The sequence below is a fragment of the Bison bison genome, unplaced genomic scaffold (genome assembly GCF_000754665.1).
Source record: "Bison bison bison isolate TAMUID 2011002044 unplaced genomic scaffold, Bison_UMD1.0 scf7180017864041, whole genome shotgun sequence".
In the NCBI taxonomy this organism is placed as follows: domain Eukaryota; kingdom Metazoa; phylum Chordata; class Mammalia; order Artiodactyla; family Bovidae; genus Bison; species Bison bison.
The window spans coordinates 3,109,588-3,127,307 of NW_011494613.1; the positions used below are offsets into that span (position 1 = coordinate 3,109,588).

Sequence of the window (17,720 nt, forward strand, 5' to 3'; positions counted from 1 at the left end):
TCACGTCCATCGAGTCGGTGATGCCATCCAGCCATCTCATCCTCTGTTGTCCCCTTCTCCTCCTGCCCCCAACCCCTCCCAACATCAGAGTCTTTTCCAATGAGTCAACTCTTCGCGTGAGATGGCCAAAGTATCGGAGTTTCAGCTTTAGGATTCCTAGGATTTTTAGGATTCCTGCCTGCAGTAGTAGATATAATGGTCATCTGAGTTAAATTCACCCATTCCAGTCCATTTTAGTTCACTGATTCCTAGAACGTCGACGTTCACTCTTGCCATCTCCTGTTTGACCACTTCCAATTTGCCTTGATTCGTGGACCTGACATTCCAGGTTCCTATGCAATATTGCTCTTTACAGCATCGGACCTTGCTTCTATCACCAGTCACATCCACAACTGGGTATTGTTTTTGCTTTGGCTCCATCCCTTCATTCTTTCTGGAGTTATTCACTGATCTGCAGTAGCATACTGGGCACCTACTGACCTGGGGAATTCCTCTTTCAGTATCCTATCATTTTGCCTTTTCATACTGTTCATGGGGTTCTCAAGGCAAGAATACTGAAGTGGTTTGCCATTCCCTTCTCCAGTGGACCACATTCTGTCAGAGAGTTTCACAGAGTTTAAATAGGTAGATAAAATTAGGAAAAGACATTCCAGGCATTGGGAATAAAGGTGAAAAGGTATAGGCAGCATTCAAGTATGGTGAGCAGATCTACTGAGCAGAAACCAAATGGAACGTATGGCAGAGGACAGGAAAATAAGACTGAAAGCTAAACTGACAGCACACAAGTAAGGAGGACAGAACTTGTTCTTCTCTCTACGGTCAGCAATGAAAGCCAAGAAAGATTTAACTTGCAACCTACTTCAACCTGGCTCCAACTCTATGGAATCTCTTTTCTCAAGTCTTCTAAAGCAGTGCTTCTAAAACCTGAAAGAATAAACTAGTGACTTGAGGACTTTCCTAAAACTCAGCTTCTGATATGGTATGTCTGCAATAAGCTTAGCCTGAGGTCCTACATTTTTAACATGCTTCCAAGTACTACCAGTCTCCTCCTTCCTGCTCATCCATGGATCACACTTTGAATACTAATCCAATGGCCTCTTCTCCATCTCATCCTTAACCTCTCTGAAGTGTTAGCCTTGCTGATCTTCCTGAAGCTATCATCACTGGCTTATATTCCCTCACCTCAATTTTAGGCTATTACTTGAAGCTGAGAAGGCAAACTAGGAGCCTACTCTGTGTGTACTGTCTTGAGCATAGCTTTCATCACTGGGCTTCCCTGGTGGCTCAGATGGTAATGCATCTGCCCGCAGTGCAGGAGACCCGGGTTCAATCCCTGGGTCGGGAAGACCCCCCTGGAGAAGGAAATGGCAGTCCATTCCAGCACTCTTGCCTGGAAAATCCATGGATGGAGAAGCCTGACAGGCTACAGTCCATGGGGTCGCAAAGAGTCAGGCGGGACTGAGCAACTTCACTTTCACTTTCACTTTTCATCATGTAAAACAAAGTTGCCATTGGTAACAATATAATAGCTATAGCTACAAACTTAAGACAAGTCTTCAGATATGTATTATCCAAGCAACTGCCAGTGCATCATTTGGTTTTTTAAATGCAAATATTATAAACATCTTTTAACAAAAGACACATATATCATTACAAAAGACACCAATTGCCCATCTCATGATGTGTTTCAACTTCTTTGGAAAATAATTTGCCCTGAGATTCTCACCCCTCCTAGTGGGGATTGGCTACAACTGATTGGTACAGAGGTGGGCCCCTGCCCAATACTGGATTATTTTGAGTCTCACCCCAGCATCGTACACTGGAATTGAAAAAAAGCAAGTCAGTCTCCTGTTTCCCTGGTGGCTGAGTAGTAAAGAAACCGCCTGCAATGCAGAAGACCCAGGAGACCCAGATTCGATCCCTGGGTAGGGAAGATCGCCTGGAGGAGGGCATGGCGACCCACTCCTGTGTCCTTGCCTGGAGAATCCCATGGACAGAGGAGCCTGGCGGGCTACAGTCCGTGGGGTTGCAAAGAGTTGGACACAACTGAAGCAACTGAGCATGCACAAATGCACGTATGAATCACTAGTCACAAGTTAGGATGTTCACCAATTAACTATATTTCCCTCCTGGGCCAGCTGAGTTTTATTTAATAAGGGTTGTGGACTCTGAATCAAGCAAATCAAGGACAGCTGATAGTCTTGGACATTGTGGAATTTGACCAAAATGGTGAGTAAATTGGTGCAAATTCATTATCACTACCGGGAACAACTAAAAAGTAGAAAGTGGGGGCACTGACAACATAATGAATAGACACAGTATAGTAACATATAAGAAATGAATGCCTTGATTGCCATATTAATGAAATGTCATCGTTAGAAAAGTGTGGATTGTAAGTGATACATCTGCTTGTGGTCCTCCTAGATGCAAGGAACTTGTGACAGGATGATAAGTAGTCATAATTTGTAACAGTCCTTTATACAAAGTTCAAATTTTTTTGAAAATAAAATTTGCTAGTCAAAGGTAGATATTAGACATTCAGTCATCTTAATATGATTTACTAGCATTACCATAATTTATTAAGGGATATTTACATTTATAAAAATGTTTTGGGACTTCCCTGGTGGTCCAGTGGCTAAGACTTGGTGCTCCCAATGCAGGGGGCGCAAGTCCCATGCCTGGTTAGGGAATTAGGTTTCACTTGCTGCAAATAATGAAGTCCCTTGCTACAATTAAAGATTCACATGCAGCAGCTAAGGTCCAGAGCAGCTAAATAAATAAATAAGTACGTTTAAAAAAATGTCTTATGGTGATGAGTGAATTACAGTAATTATTTTATATATTCATAATAATATGTATCACAATTTGTAAGATTAAATTTTCAATTCATAATTTATATTTTAAAATATCTTTAAAATACATTCACATAATGTAACTAGTGAGTTAGTAACTTTCTCTTAGCCACACTTAGTAATTACTTCCATGATTAGTTATAACAGATTTCTTCCTAAAGATTCTTCCCTACAGCATAACTCTCCATAAATTACTGAGCCTATTATATCAAAGGTGTTTATAAGCGTCAACATTTTCATTTAATTTTAATATGCTTATTAAGGCAGGAATAGCTGCAAGCAAGAAACAGGATGCAGTAAGAAAACCTGTGGAGTCCCGAGGCACATACTTTAACGAGGGAGGTAAAAATCCGTAAGATCTGAGTTAGCTGGGGGAAAAAGAGGCTATAGTGGATAGCACAACTCAGTCTAACGCAAACTGAATCATTTCAAATACAATAGCCAGCCAGGCTAAAAGACCTCCTCAAAGCGGCAGGCCTCGAGACTGCTGCCTACCTTGCTTTCCAGGCTAGGAACACAGAATGCGGGGAACTCGAGAGCGGCCGGCGCGGGCGCCGCGGTGACTTGACCTGGGACACCCGGGGCCCGCCGCCGGATCCCGGTTTTCTTTACTCCCGCGCTCCGCGGGCTCGGGCTACTCAGGCTCTGAACCCGGAGCGCGGAAGGCATAGGAAGAAGTTTACTATGGTGGGGAGACTTGTCGGAGAAAGGTTTTTCGGAACACGCGAAAGGAAAGGCGACTAGCCCCCGGCCGGGCGGGGCGGCCTTACCAGCAGAGCCACCGGCCAGGATCTGCCGAGAAGCCTCGTTCACGAAGCCGACAGAGGGCTTAGCCGACATCTTCGCAAGACAGTGGACCACGGCGTGGGCTGAGATGCCGGGGCGAGCTCGCCTGCCTCGATGCCGGCCTGCAGGGCCTCTCTGGAGCAAGAGAGCTGGGGCTGTGTTGCTTCTTGGGCCGAGTGGCTCCCTGGGGGGCGGCAATCCGACGACTGCTCGGAGGCGGCGGGCGGTTTGGACCACAGATTAGCAGCGTGATCTCCGGCGTGTTGAGACCTGCCTGTGGCTCTCCTTCAGGGGCTCCCTCTCCCCACTCCTGTCTCTCTGGGCTCCGAGGAGGACCCAGGGACCCCGGGGTTGGGTTGGTCGACCGCAGCGGGTCGGTTTGGTCTCCTAGATTGGCGCTCACGGGTTTCCCTATCGGGAGCCTTCTGCAGAGTTTGTCAAGCTGGACGCTCTGCCTCTGATAAGGCAAGTAAAAAAAGTGACTGTGGCCTAGAACTTCATCGGCAGGGCCCCGGCGACCCTTGCCCTCTGGAAAGCCAGAACACAGTGCAGTTCTAAAGAAGGAACAGGTGACTGAATTCCTTGGAGTTAGTTGTCCTGAAACTGTAGAACTGAAATTGACAGCAACTAAGTCAAAATAAATCCAGTTTACGGTTATCTTACAATTGAGTTAATGTAGTACTTTTCTAAGAAGCGGTTTTGGCTTAAGGGAATTTATCTCATACCTCATCAACTTGAGTTTTATTTACTGAAAGACCAAAGGGGTGGGGGGAAGGCCTTATTACAAATAAGTCGCTTCTATACCTAATATCCGTGAGCATCCGTGTAATGTGTGTGTAAGAAAAGCAGATTCATGTTCCAGTCCTGACCTACTGAATCACAATCTGTGGTATAGGGCTCAGAAAACTTTGTTTGAATAAGTTCTCCAATGATTATTATGTATGCTAAAGTTGGTGAACCACTGACCTAAATAATCAAGGAACATTAAGGAACTCCCAGTATATTCTCTCTATAAAGCGATTAATTATTCATACTAGCCTTTTAGGGTAGTTGCTGCTGCTGCTAAGTGACTTCAGTCGTGTCTGACTCTGTACGACCCCATAGACGGCAGCCCACTAGGCTCCTCTGTCCCTGGGATTCTCCAGGCTAGAACATTGGAGTGGGTTGCCATTTCCTTCTCCAATGCATGAAAGTGAAAAAAAAAAAGTGAAGTCTCTCAGTCGTGTCCGACTCCTAGTGACCCCATGGACTGCAGCCCACCAGGCCCCTCCGTCCATGGGATTTTTCAGGCAAGAGTACTGGAGTGGGTTGCCAATGCCTTCTCCTTAGGATAGTTAGCAAAACAAAAATACTAGGATATATATACTATTTTTAAACCACAAGTTGATGCTATGTAGGAGAGACAAGATTCTCAAATTTTAGGAAAGTACCTGCCACACCCCTAACAGGCAGGAAATGATAGGCCTAAAAGGGAGGAGAAACTTTGGAACCCTTTTGTCATATTATTTCTTAAACACGGTATTCAGTACTAAATATATTCAGTTTGAACCATATAAAATTGCTATTTTTGAAGGCTATTGAATATCAGTATATGTAACAAGGTTTAATATATATGATTTCCAATTAAATGTACAAAATACAGTAATTGGTTTTATATTTTGTCTTTAATTCTTAGGTTGAGCTATTAAAAGCTGATAATAATGACAGTGAACAATTGGAGAGACTTATTACTTCTGTGGTCAGATGTACAAAAACAAATTTTCTCATATTTAATTAAAATTACCTAGTTTGAATATGCTTACCAAGAAGTAGTTTTCAGAAATATTTGCTATTTAGATATAGTAAAAGCTTTTAAGCAATGTTTCAATTTCTTACTAATTAAATATGAGGCCTTAAGTATAACATAGAATCACTCATTCAGTAAATACTTAGAACCTATTATATACTAAGCACTAAAATCAGAATTTCAGAGCTCAGAGAAAATATTTCCCTCATTTTCCATTGAGGAAACTAAGTTTCCCAAGATCACACCAGAAGTTATTGGTATAGATGGATTCAATTCCAGGATTCCTTCTTCTAAGAGCCATGGGATTATAGATTTAAATGTTAATCACAGGCGAAATTACCTTTGGTCATACTGAAACCTAAAATAATTAAATGCTACCAAAATTAATTTTGTATATAAGTAGATAATTTTTTCAATTAAATAAATTTTTTGGATTATTACATACTATTAAACCCCAAGGCACACAGGGAAGCAAATCCTACATTCATTCATTGAGAGTTTTCTATGTGTCAGCATTATGCTCTGACAATATTACAGTTAAAATCCCCCCTAGAGTATATAATCTAATGAAAGAGATCACATCATGTTGCAATGTAAATAAATTTTTCCCTTCCCTAGATTATTTCAGGAAATACAGCAGTACTCCCAGGTCAAGATTTAAAGACAGCTTTTTGACATCATTCATCATTTCCATGAATATCTTTTTTTTTTTTTTCATAAATATCATAATCTATGAATATTTTACCTTGAGGAGGTAGATGCAAGTTTGAGGTCTCACTCAGACCTCAATCTTTCAGGATCCCAAGGATTCAGTCATAAGACTCCCAGATTCTCTCTTTCCAAATATCCTTTTAGAAAATTGCTATCTCTTTTTAACCTCTCTGCATTAGAATAGATTTCTTTGAGTAAAAAAAGACCTGATATCACAGGTGGTCTAATCCTATACCTCTAGATGAGCTGAGAAGATAGGACCTGGGTATAAGAACATTCTGGAGTTCAGGAGTCAGCCAGTGGTAATCCACAGTCAACAAGTACCCACTATGCTCAGAGCTCTGATAATGGGGCGTAGCTCTTACCTGCAGCCAAAGTTGCCCACGGCCAGTAGTGGAACCCTGGGAGGTTAGCAGTGGGAAAAGCAAAGTTTACTTGACCTACCATTTCAGATTCCCTAGACACAATCCATCACATTACTCTTTCTATTATTATTTTAAATAATGGTGTAATGTCCTGATATTAGAGTAAAACTGCCAAAGTATCAAGCTTATATTTTTTAATTATTGATTTATTTACTTGATCTTGGTTGATAACTACATAGCTAAATTATGGATTTATCAGTTTGCCAAGTGACTAGAAACTAAACTTTTAGGAACCTTAAAATACTTACTGAAGGGACTTCCTTGATGGTCCAGTGATTAAGACTTTCAATGAAGGGGGTAAGGGTTCCATCCCTGATCAGGGAGCCAGGATCCCATACACCTGGGGGCCAAAACATAAACAATATTGTGACAAATTCAATAAAGATTAAAAAATAGATACTGAACTTAAGTATGTGACAATTTCTTCAATGTCTTTTTGGAATAAAGTTTTTGTATTGTGCCATAGGATCAGCTACTGTTCAAGGCCAAAATAATAGTGACTTAAATGAGATAGAAATTTATTTCGCTCTCAGGTAATGACACAATTGTAAGCCAAAATAAAGCTCAGGCCTGCAGAGAGGAAAAAAGTAAAATGGGTAAAGAAAACCCTCCAAATTACATAAATCTCATTGGTTAGAACTTGGCCACAAGGGCTATGCCTAAGTATGAGGGAGGTTGGGAAAGGTAGTATTTATTTTGCTGGGTGACAATGTGTCTAGAAAAAAAAAAAAAATATATATATATATATATATATATATATATATTTATACACCATTATGGGAAAAAGGGAAAAACATTAAACAACTGGCAGTGTCAACCACAGTTTGGGAAAAAGTTTAGGAACCAAGAGCTATACTTTAAAATTACAGTATTTCTCAGTTTGAAAGATTCTGTTTTCCTCAAGTCTAAAGTTTACCTTCATCAGTTTCTGACTAGAAAATGCAATATAATCCCATGGTATTCAATGTACTGTGACTGGAGCCACATTTACAAATACTATTCCTTAAAGATACATAGACATTGTAGGCTAGAGACTCTTCTTTAGATGTTAAAACACACTGTATATACACACAGACATACAAATGCAGAATTTGGCATGCACAGAGCCCATTCATGGAATGGGGTGGGAAGTTGGGAAGAATGTTCTGTGGATACCACATTAAGAAATCTTGACCAGTAGAAGAGATTTCAACTCTCCAATGATTCAAAAGACCTATATTATTCTCAGGTATTCTTTTGCAGAAATATTAAAGAAACGCTGTGTGCAAATGAAAGGTGCTTTAAAATCTGCGGGTCTGAGTATCACTGCTCTAAGTCCTCAGTGATTTATAGTTTACAGATACCAAAGCAACATTTTATTTAAGACCGATCCTAGGTTCTGATGCATTAGATTATTCTATCGCCTAACAGAGCAGTTCTAAGTTCCAAGGGACTTTAACTGGGCTGTATGAGCAAAATAATTACTTGGGAAGCTTTTTTCAATATATTATTGTAATATGATAAGAACAACACTTAGAGGCCATTTATTTACAGAGTTCTGTTACTTAAGAGGTAACTGTGAATGTATAGTTAAAACCTATGAGCCATCTACATGCAGAAATCCTTTTACTTGCACCTGGAAGCTTCCCAGGCCTTCACTTAGAACTAATTTTAGACCCAATTCTAGAAAGGTTGATAGGATGGACATCTAATATTTTGGTTCACAACAAATTAGAAAAAATAAATAAGAGAATAGACCAGAGGGAAATCAGGGAGATTCTAGAAAAGTGAAGAGCAATCTGCAACCTTCAGGCCATAGTCAGACTGCCTAGCAAATTGTAATAATTACAATATTCATGTAATACTTACTTATGCAAGGCACTAGGCTAAGATTTTTACAAACCACTATCTCATTCACACTATCCCTGTGCTTGGGCTTCTCATTGCAGTGACTTATCTTGTGGTGGAACACAAGCTCTAGGCACGTGGGCTTGGTTGTTCTGCAGCATGTGGGGTCTTATGGGACTAAGGATGAAATCTGAGTCCCCTGCATTGGCAGGCAGGTTCTTAAGCATTTGGCCATGAGGGAAGTCCTGAAATATTCTCATCTTACAAATGAGGAGGATCACCAAGTGTCAGATATGACTGAACACAGCACACACACACAGGGCTGTTTATAATGAATATAAATTTAAAAATAATTCCTAGAAAAGCTGTTGCTTACTCTCAGATACATTTTGGGCTTCCCTGGTAACTTAGATGGTAAAGAATCTGCCTGCAATGCAAGAGAACTGGGTTCGATCCCTGGGTCTGGAAGATACTCTGGAGAAGGAAATGGCAACCCACTTGAGTATTCTTGCCTGGGAAATCCCATGGACAGAGGAGCCTGGCAGGGTTGCAAGGAGTCAGACACACGACTGAGCGACTAACACTTTCACTTTCACAAATGAGGAAATTCTGGCACAGAAGTTAAGTGACTTTTGCCTGAATTCATTCTGAATACTTTAGATATTATTGGAACCTAAGTATACATATATATGCCTCTATATTCCTCCCCAAACTTGTTATTTTCCATTTGAAAAAAAATTATAGCCATCCTAGGCCAGAGGATGTGAAGTGGTATCACATAGTGGCTTTGATTTGCTTTTCTTCAATGATGGATGAAGTTGGCCATCTTTTCATGTGATTATTGGCCATGTGTAAGTCTTTCAAAAAAAATATATTAAAGCCCATTGTTCATTTTTTTGGTTGGACTGTTTGTATTTTGTTATTAAATTGTAAGAGTTGTTTGTGCATCCTGAATATTAAGCTCTATTTGATATATGATTTGCAAATGTTTCTTCCATTTTTTACTTTCTTGATAGTATCCTTTGATGCACAAGTTTTTAATCTTGATGAAGTCCAAGAGTTGAAGATAATCATTATATGGTCTGGAATGCTTGTTGAAAATCAATTGGCCATAGATACTTGGGTTTCTTTCTGGATTCTCTATTCTTTCTGCTGGTCAGTATGTCTCTTCTTATGCCCCAACCTCACTATTTAATTAATATAGCTTTGAAAGCTTTGAAATCAGAACACATAAGTTCTCCAACTTTCTTTTTCTTTTCCAAAATTGCCTTGACTATTTGAGGCCCCTTGCAATTCTATATGAACTTGAGGATCAGCTTACTGATTTATGCAAGAAAGGCCACTGGAATTTTGATAGGGATTGCTTTGAATCTGCAGATGACTTTGGACAGAAGTGCCATTTTAACAATATTAAATCTTATGATCTATGAATATGGGATGCCTTTCCATTTAACTATGTCTTTAGTTTCTTTCAACATTGCATTGAAGTCTGTAGTATGCACACCTTTCACTTCCTTGGTTAAATTTATTACTAGGTATTTTATTATTTTTGATGCTGTAGGAAGAGGATTTTTCAGAATTTCCTATTTGGATAATTCACTGCTGGTATATGGAAACACTACTAATTTTTGTATTTTGATCCTGTAACCTGCAACTCTGCTGAATTCATATATTAATTTTTGGTGGATTTTTTGTGATTTTTTTCATACATAGAATCATGTCATTTGCAAATAGAAATAGTTTTATTTCTCTTCCAATTTGGAGAACTTTTATTTCTTTCTTACATAATTGTTCTCTCTAGGAATTCCAGTACAATGCTGAATAGCAGTGATGAAACTAGGTGTCCTTGTCTTGTTCCTGACATGAATATGTTACCTGTGAAATTTTCATAAGTGCTTTTTATCAGGTTAAGGAAGTGTTCCTTCTATTCCTATTTTGCTGAGTGTTTTAACATGAAATGAGGTGGAATTTTGTCAGGTGCTTTTTCTACATCTATTAAGATAATCATGTAGGTATTTTTCCTTTGTCATATTAATATGAAATGTACTATATGGATTGATTCTATCATGTCTTAACACCTTTTTATTCCTGGGATAAATTCTGTTTGTTCATGGTGCTTACTCCTTTTAATATGCTTTTGAATTTAGTTTGCTAGTATATTTGCATCATAAAGGATATTGGTCTGTACTTTTCTTGTGATATCTTTTTCTGGCTTTAGTATCAAGGAAATGTTGGTCTCATAGAATGTATTAGGAAGTATTTTCTCCTCTCTATTTTTGGAAAAAGTTTGAGTAGAATCACTGTTGATTCTTTAAATATTTGGTAGAATTCACCTGTGAAGCCATCTGGTCTTGAACTTGTTTTAATGGATTGATTTTAATTACTGATTCACTTTGCTTACTTATTATAGGTCTGTTGATATTTTCTATTCTAGAGTAAGTTTTGGTAATGTGTATATTTTGATGAATGTGTTCACTTCATCTAAATTATTTAATTTGTTGGCATACAATTGTATGCCAATTATATTCTCTTAAAATTCTTTCAGTTTCTGTAAGGCCAGTAATAATGTCCCCACTTTCATTTCTGATTTTATTACATCGGTTTTTTCTTAGTCAATGGAACTAGTTTTGGTGTTTTCACTTTCATTTCTGATTTTAATAACATCTTCTATCTTTTTCTTCAATGTAGGTAAAGTTCTGAAATTTTTAAAACATTTTCGAAGAACCAAACTTTTGGTTTAGCCAATTATTTTCCCTATTCCCTATTTCATTCACCTCTGCTATAATATTTATTTCCTTCTGCTGGTTTTGTTTTCTCTCCTTTTTCTAATTTCCTAAGGTGTAAGGTTAAGCTATTGATTTGAGATGTTTTCTTTTTTAATATGGTCATCTACAGCTGTGAATGTCCTGAGCACTGCTTTTGTTGCATCCCATAACCATGGCATGTTGTGTTTTCATTTTGATGTTTCTCAAGTTATTGTTATGGGCTGAATTGTCTCCTCCAGAAAAGATGAATTGAAGCCCTAACTCCAAGTACCTCAGAATATGACCTCATTTGGAAATGGGTATTTATAGAATAATCAAATTAAAATAAGCTCATTAGGATGACCCTAGTACAATGTGTATTCTTATAAAAAGGGGAAATTTAGACACAGGAAGACATGCATAGAAGGAAGACTGTGTGAAGAGACACAGACAATGCCACTTAATTACAGTTGTCTATAGTATGCTTTGAGTTCAGGAAGTGTGAGGCTTCTACCTTGTCCTTCTTTCTCAAGATTGCTTCAGAGGTTTTTGTGGTTTCATATGAATTTTAGGTTTTTCCTACTTCTGTAAAAAATGCCATAGGACTTTAATAAGGATTGAACTGAATCTGTATATCACTTTGGGTAGTATGGACATTTAAACAGTACTGTCTTCCAGTTCACAAACATGAATGTCTTTCCATTTATTTGCATCTTCTTAATTTCTTTAGAAATGTCTTACAGTTTTCAGTATACAAGTTTTTCACCTCTTCAGCTAAGTTTATTGCTAATTATTTTATCCTTTTTCATGCCATACTAAGTGCAATCATTTTCTTAATTTCCTTTTCACATTGGTCATTGTTCAGTTCAGTTCAGTTGCTCAGTCATGTCCGACTCTTTGCAACCCCATGAATCACAGCACGCCAGGTCTCCCTGTCCATCACCAACTCCAGGAGTTCACTCAAACTCATGTCCATCGAGTTGGTGATGCCATCCAGCCATCTCATCCTCTGTCGTCCCCTTCTCCTCCTGCCCCCAATCCCTCCCAGCATCAGGGTCTTTTCCAATGAATTAACTCTTCGCATGAGGTGGCCAAGTACTGGAGTTTCAGCTTTAGGATCAGTCCTTCCAAAGAACACCCATGGCTGATCTCCTTTAGAATGGTAGTGTACAGAAATATAACTGATTTCTGTGCATTGATTTTTATATCCTGAAACTTTGCTGAAATTTTTTATTACCTGTAGTAATTTCATTGTGGAACTTTTAGGATTTTCATCTAAAATAATATCATCTACAGAAAGAGTTAATTTTACCTCTTTATTTCCAATTTGAATGCCTATATTGATTTTTTCTGCCTAATTGAACTGACTAGGAATCCCATGTTATGTTGAATAGTAATGGTGACAGTGGGCATCCTTGCTGTGTTCCTGATCTTAAGGGAAAAGCTTTTAGGTATTCACCATTGAATATGATGTTTGCTGTAGGTTTTTATACATGGTTTTTATTATATTGAGATGTGTGCATGCAAGTTCAGTCACATATGACTCCTTGTGACCCCATGGACTATAGTTCTACAGGCTTCTCTGTTCATGACATTTTCAAGGCAATAATAGTGGAGTGGTTGCCATTTCCTTCTCCAGGGGATCTCCTGACTGGGATTGAACCTCTGTCTCCTGAGCCTCCTGCATTGGCAGGCTGATTCTTTACCCCTGAGTCATTTGGGAAGCCCATTATGTTGAAATAACTTTCTTCTATTCTTAGTTTGTTGTCTTTTTTTAAATAATGAAAGAGTGTCAAGTTTTGTCAAATGCTTTCTCTGATTTCAGTTGAGATACTCATGTGATTTTTGTCTTTCGTTAATGTTGATTGATTTCGATATATTGAATAGAGCCTTTGTTCCAGATAAAAATCCCACGTGGTCATGGTAAATAATCATTTTAATGTGCTGTTGGATTCAATTTGGGAGTATTCTGCTGAGGATTTTTTTCATCATTGTTCATTAGGGATGTTAGCCTGTTGTTTCCTCTTTTTATCTAGTTTTAGTATCAAAGTACTTCTGGCCTCACAGGATGAGTTTGCAAGTGTTCCTTCCTCTTTTATTCTTTGGAATTTTGAGGAGGATTGGTGCTAATTCTTAAATGTTTAGTAGAATTCTCCAGTGAAGCCTTCTGGTCCAGAACTTTTCTTTGTGGAGGTTTGATTACTGCTTCAGTCTCCTTAGTAGTTATAGATCTGTTCAGATTTTTTTATTTCTTCATAATTCAATCTTGGTAGGTTGTGTTGTTCTAGGAATTTATCAACTTCTTTTAGGTTATCCATTTTGTTGGCACATAACTGTTCATATTTGTCTCTTACCGTCATTTTTAAAAAAATAATGGCTTTAACCGTCATTTTAAGTATACCACAGGGGAAAGTGTGCTTTAATTAAATATACATACCAGTGATGCTGGCAAGTTGAAAGTTACTCCTTATGTTGATAGCTATAAAAAGTAGTTTTACATGATAAGACAATGAGAAGGAAAAAAAAAAAAAAACCAGTCCCTTTGAAACAAAAAAGTTCACAGTGGTTTGTATCCAACAGTATGCATTTTATGACAATAACATGTACAGACTGAGCACCCTAGAGCTCTTTATATCCTAAAGAAAATGAGCATTTACATTATTCAGGGGCTGTACTGAATTTAAAAATATCAGTTGTACACTCACCACTTAGGGTACACTGTTCTAAGTGTACAGCTTTTACACCCTCATTAAAGTTGTTTTCAAAAGGAACAGAAACAAAACAAAACATTTTTCCTTGGGAGTGGAGAGTCTTTCATTTGCTGTTATAACCAGCAAATACCATTCCTTAAGTAAAAAATGGTGAAGGGGGGCCCCCAAAACACTGTTTGAGCAAGTTGACCAATACACATTACAGTTTTAAAAAATGAAGGTTATATACTATATGTTACAAGTCCCAACTAAGCAGTGTCAAAATGACATCAATTTGTTTGCTTTGTGATCATACCCCTTGGAGGTGTTACGGGTCTCGTGGCATTTGGCTTCTTTTTCTCTGCTGCTGCTGCTGCTGCTGCTGCTAAGTCGCTTCAGTCATGTTCCACTCTGTGCGACCCCATAGATGGCAGCCCATCAGGCTCCCCTGTCCCTGGGATTCTCCAGGCAAGAACACTGGAGTGGGTTGCCATTTCCTTCTCCAATGCATGAAAGTGAAAAGTGAAAATGAAGAGGCTTAGTCGTGTCCAACTCTTAGTGACCCCATGGACTGCAGCCTACCAGGCTCCTCCGTCCATGGGATTGTCCAGGCAAGAGTACTGGAGTGGGTTGCCATCTCTGTAGGCTTTAAAATCTGAAAAGAACACATCAGATGTGTTTCGTCCACACTTATCATGGTACCTGCATTGTCAAACTCCCTACAATAATTGGGCACGGAAAACAGAGTGACCAACTGCCTCTTTGCAAAAAATTCATATCCATCTTCAACCACTTAATGGGCTTTACATATAAGATCCAAATTATGCCTATGGAGAAATTTTACAACCACTTCTGCATCAAATGTGGACACTCCTCTGTCATTTTCACCCCAGCTTAAGACATCTTCATCGGGGTCAGACCACAAAAGATCACAAAGAAGACCTTGATCTTGTACATCAGTTGGTCACATAATTCGCCAAATCTGTTTCATGGATTGAAGATTTGGTGATAAACCTCCATGACAGTAGAATATTTTCTCATCCGCAATGTCTGCTATCAATAAACAGTTAAAGCAGGCTGTGAAAGTTTTCCATAGTTTAATGTTATATCTTCTTTTACACTCACCATAAAATCCATAAATTTTATTGATGCTGGCACATTCATGGTTTCCTCTGAGAAGAAAAAATTTCTCAGGATATTTGATTTTGTAAGCCAACAAGAGGCTGATAGTCTCCAATGACTGCTTTCCCCTATGTGCATAGTCCCCAATAAACAGGTAATTGCTTTCTGGCCGGATGGCAACACTCTACTCAAAAACTCGAAGCAAATCGTAGTATTGCCCAGGGATATCACCACGTATCTTGAGTGGTGCTTCAAGTTCTAGCAGGATAAGACTGATTGAGAAAGCTCTCTTGGGACTTTAAGCACAGTCCTCTGATTTCATTCTCCTGTAGCTAGACATTCTTACTAGGCTTGGACTCTCTCACTTACAGCAGCACTTAGATGTTACCACCAATATTGAGTTTATTTATATCCGCCTTCGCCTTCCCGTCGCTAACCTTCTCGCAGAGGCTCCACAGCAGCTGCAGGTCAGGATTTACGGCAGCGGTAGCAGAAGCTGCGGCAGGTCCTCCCTCAACCACCCCTCTCCCTGCTTCCTCCTTTTCCCCCCAATGGAACCATGAGCTCTTGTGGTCATTTTTAATTCTGTCACATCAGTGGCAATGTCTTCTATTTCATTTCTAATTTTAGTTATGAGTCCTCTTCTTTTTTCTTTCTGAGTTTAGGTAAAAGCTTATCAATTTTGTTGATCTTTTAAAAAAATCAACTTTGGATTCATTGATTTTTTTAAAAGCTGTCTTTCTAGTCTATTTCATTTATCTTTGTTCTAATCTTTATTATTTCTTCTCTTTTTTGAACTTTGGACTTAGTTTGGCTTCATTTTCCTAGTTCCTTGAGGTCTAAAGTTAGGTTGTCAACTTGAGGTTTTTGGGTTTTTTTTGATGGAAGCATTTACTACTATAAACTTCCCAATTAGTACTCCATTTGCAGCATCACATAGTTTTGGTATTGTGCTCATGCTCAGTCCTTTCAGTCAAGTCTGACTCCAGGACTGTAGCCTGCCAGGCTCCTCTGTCCATGGGATTTACTTAATAGTGGTTAATACTTTGCAGATTTTCCTATTTTCTTTGTTGTTGATTTCTAGCTTCATTTGTGATTGGAGAAGGTACTTTATTTCAAACTTCTTAAATTTATTAAGACTTGTTTTCTGACTTAACATATCTTGGAAATGGAACATTTCTGACTCTTTGTGACTCCATGGACTTGAAGCCTGCCAGGTTCCCCTGTCCATGAGATTTTCCAGGCAAGAAGATGGAGTAGGTTGCCATTTCCTTCTCTAGGGGATCTTACTGGACCAGGGATCAAATCATCTGCATTAACAGGCAAACTCTTTACCACTGAGCCACCAGGGAAGCCCCGTTGTTGGGTATAATGTTGTTCATATGTCTGCTGCTGCTGCTGCTGCTAAGTCGCTTCAGTCGTGTCCAACTCTGTGCGACCCCATAGATGGCAGCCCACCAGGCTCCCCCGTCCCTGGGATTCTCCAGGCAAAAACACTGGAGTGGGTTGCCATTTCCTTCTCCAATGCATGAAAGTGAAAAGTGAAAGTGAAGTTCCTCAGTCATGTCCGACTCTTTGTGACCCCATGGACTGCAGCCTACCAGGCTCCTCAGTCCATAGAATTTTCCAGGCAAGAGTACTGGAGTGGGGTGCCATTGCCTTCTCCGTCATATGTCTGCTAGGTTGGTCTAGAGTGTTGTTCAAGTTTTCTGTTTTCTGTTTCCTTATTTGATCTACTGTTTTGCTGTCCTACCTGTAGTTGAAAGTTGGGCATTAAAGTCTCCTATTACTATATTGCAATCTATTTCTCCCTTCAGTTCTGTAAATGTTTGCTGCATATATTAAGGCATTCTAATGTTCAGTTCAGTTCAGTTCAGTCGCTCAGCTGTGCCTGACTCTTTGCGACCCCATGAATCGCAGCACACCAAGCCTCCCTGTTCATCACCAACTCCCGGAGTTCATTCAAACTCACATCCATCAAGTCGGTGATGCCATCCAGCCATCTCAATTCCTCCCAGCATCAGAGTCTTTTCCAATGAGTCAACTCTCCCCATGAGGTGGCCAAGATATTGGAGTTTCAGCTTTAGCATCAGTCCTTCCAATGAACACCCAGGACTGATCTCCTTTAGAATGGAATGGTTGGATCTCCTTGCAGTCCAGGGGACTCTCAAGAGTCTTCTCCAACACCACAGTTCAAAAGCATCAATTTTTTGGCACTCAGCTTTCTTCACAGTCCAACTCTCACATCCATACATGACCACAGGAAAAGAAATAGCCTTGACTAGACGGAGCTTTGTTGGCAAAGTAATAGCTCTGCTTTTGAATATGCTATCTAGGTTGGTCATAACTTTCCTTCCAAGGAGTAAGCATCTTTTAATTTCATGGCTGCAGTCACCATCTGCAATAATTTTGGAGCCCCCCAAAAAATAAAGTCTGACACTGTTTCCACTGTTTCCCCATCTATTTCCCATGAAGTGATGGGACCAGATGCCATGATCTTAGTTTTCCAAATGTTGAGCTTTAAGCCACCTATTTTACTCTCCTCTTTCACTTTCATCAAGAGGCTTTTTAGTTCCTCTTGGCTTTCTGCCATAGGGGTTCAGTTCAGTTCAGTTCAGTTCAGTCGCTCAGTTGTGTCTGACTCTGTGACCCCATGAATTGCAGCATGCCAGACCTCCCTGTCCATCACCAACTCCCGGAGTTCACTCAGACTCACATCCATTGAGTCAGTGATGCCATCCAGCCATCTCATCCTCTGTCATCCCCTTCTCCTCCTG

At 39.4% G+C, this 17,720-nt stretch overlaps 2 protein-coding genes and 1 pseudogene across 3 annotated transcripts in view; 1 reads left to right on the forward strand and 2 right to left on the reverse strand.

The window, feature by feature from the left end:
• SLC25A21 (solute carrier family 25 (mitochondrial oxoadipate carrier), member 21) overlaps positions 1-4,631 on the reverse strand; it is a 529,689-nt gene extending 525,058 nt beyond the window's left edge. For both annotated transcript variants that reach the window (XM_010835322.1, XM_010835323.1), the window contains exon 1: positions 3,623-4,631. In XM_010835322.1, coding sequence (XP_010833624.1) covers positions 3,623-3,692 — 70 coding nt within the window. In that variant the 5' untranslated portion in view covers positions 3,693-4,631. The remainder of the gene's footprint in view (positions 1-3,622) is intronic.
• MIPOL1 (mirror-image polydactyly 1) overlaps positions 2,028-17,720 on the forward strand; it is a 333,558-nt gene continuing 317,865 nt past the window's right edge. Inside the window, exon 1 of the mRNA XM_010835319.1 lies at positions 2,028-2,229. Coding sequence (XP_010833621.1) covers positions 2,227-2,229 — 3 coding nt within the window. The 5' untranslated portion in view covers positions 2,028-2,226. The remainder of the gene's footprint in view (positions 2,230-17,720) is intronic.
• The window catches only part of LOC104985266, a 10,452-nt pseudogene continuing 6,843 nt past the window's right edge, over positions 14,112-17,720 (reverse strand).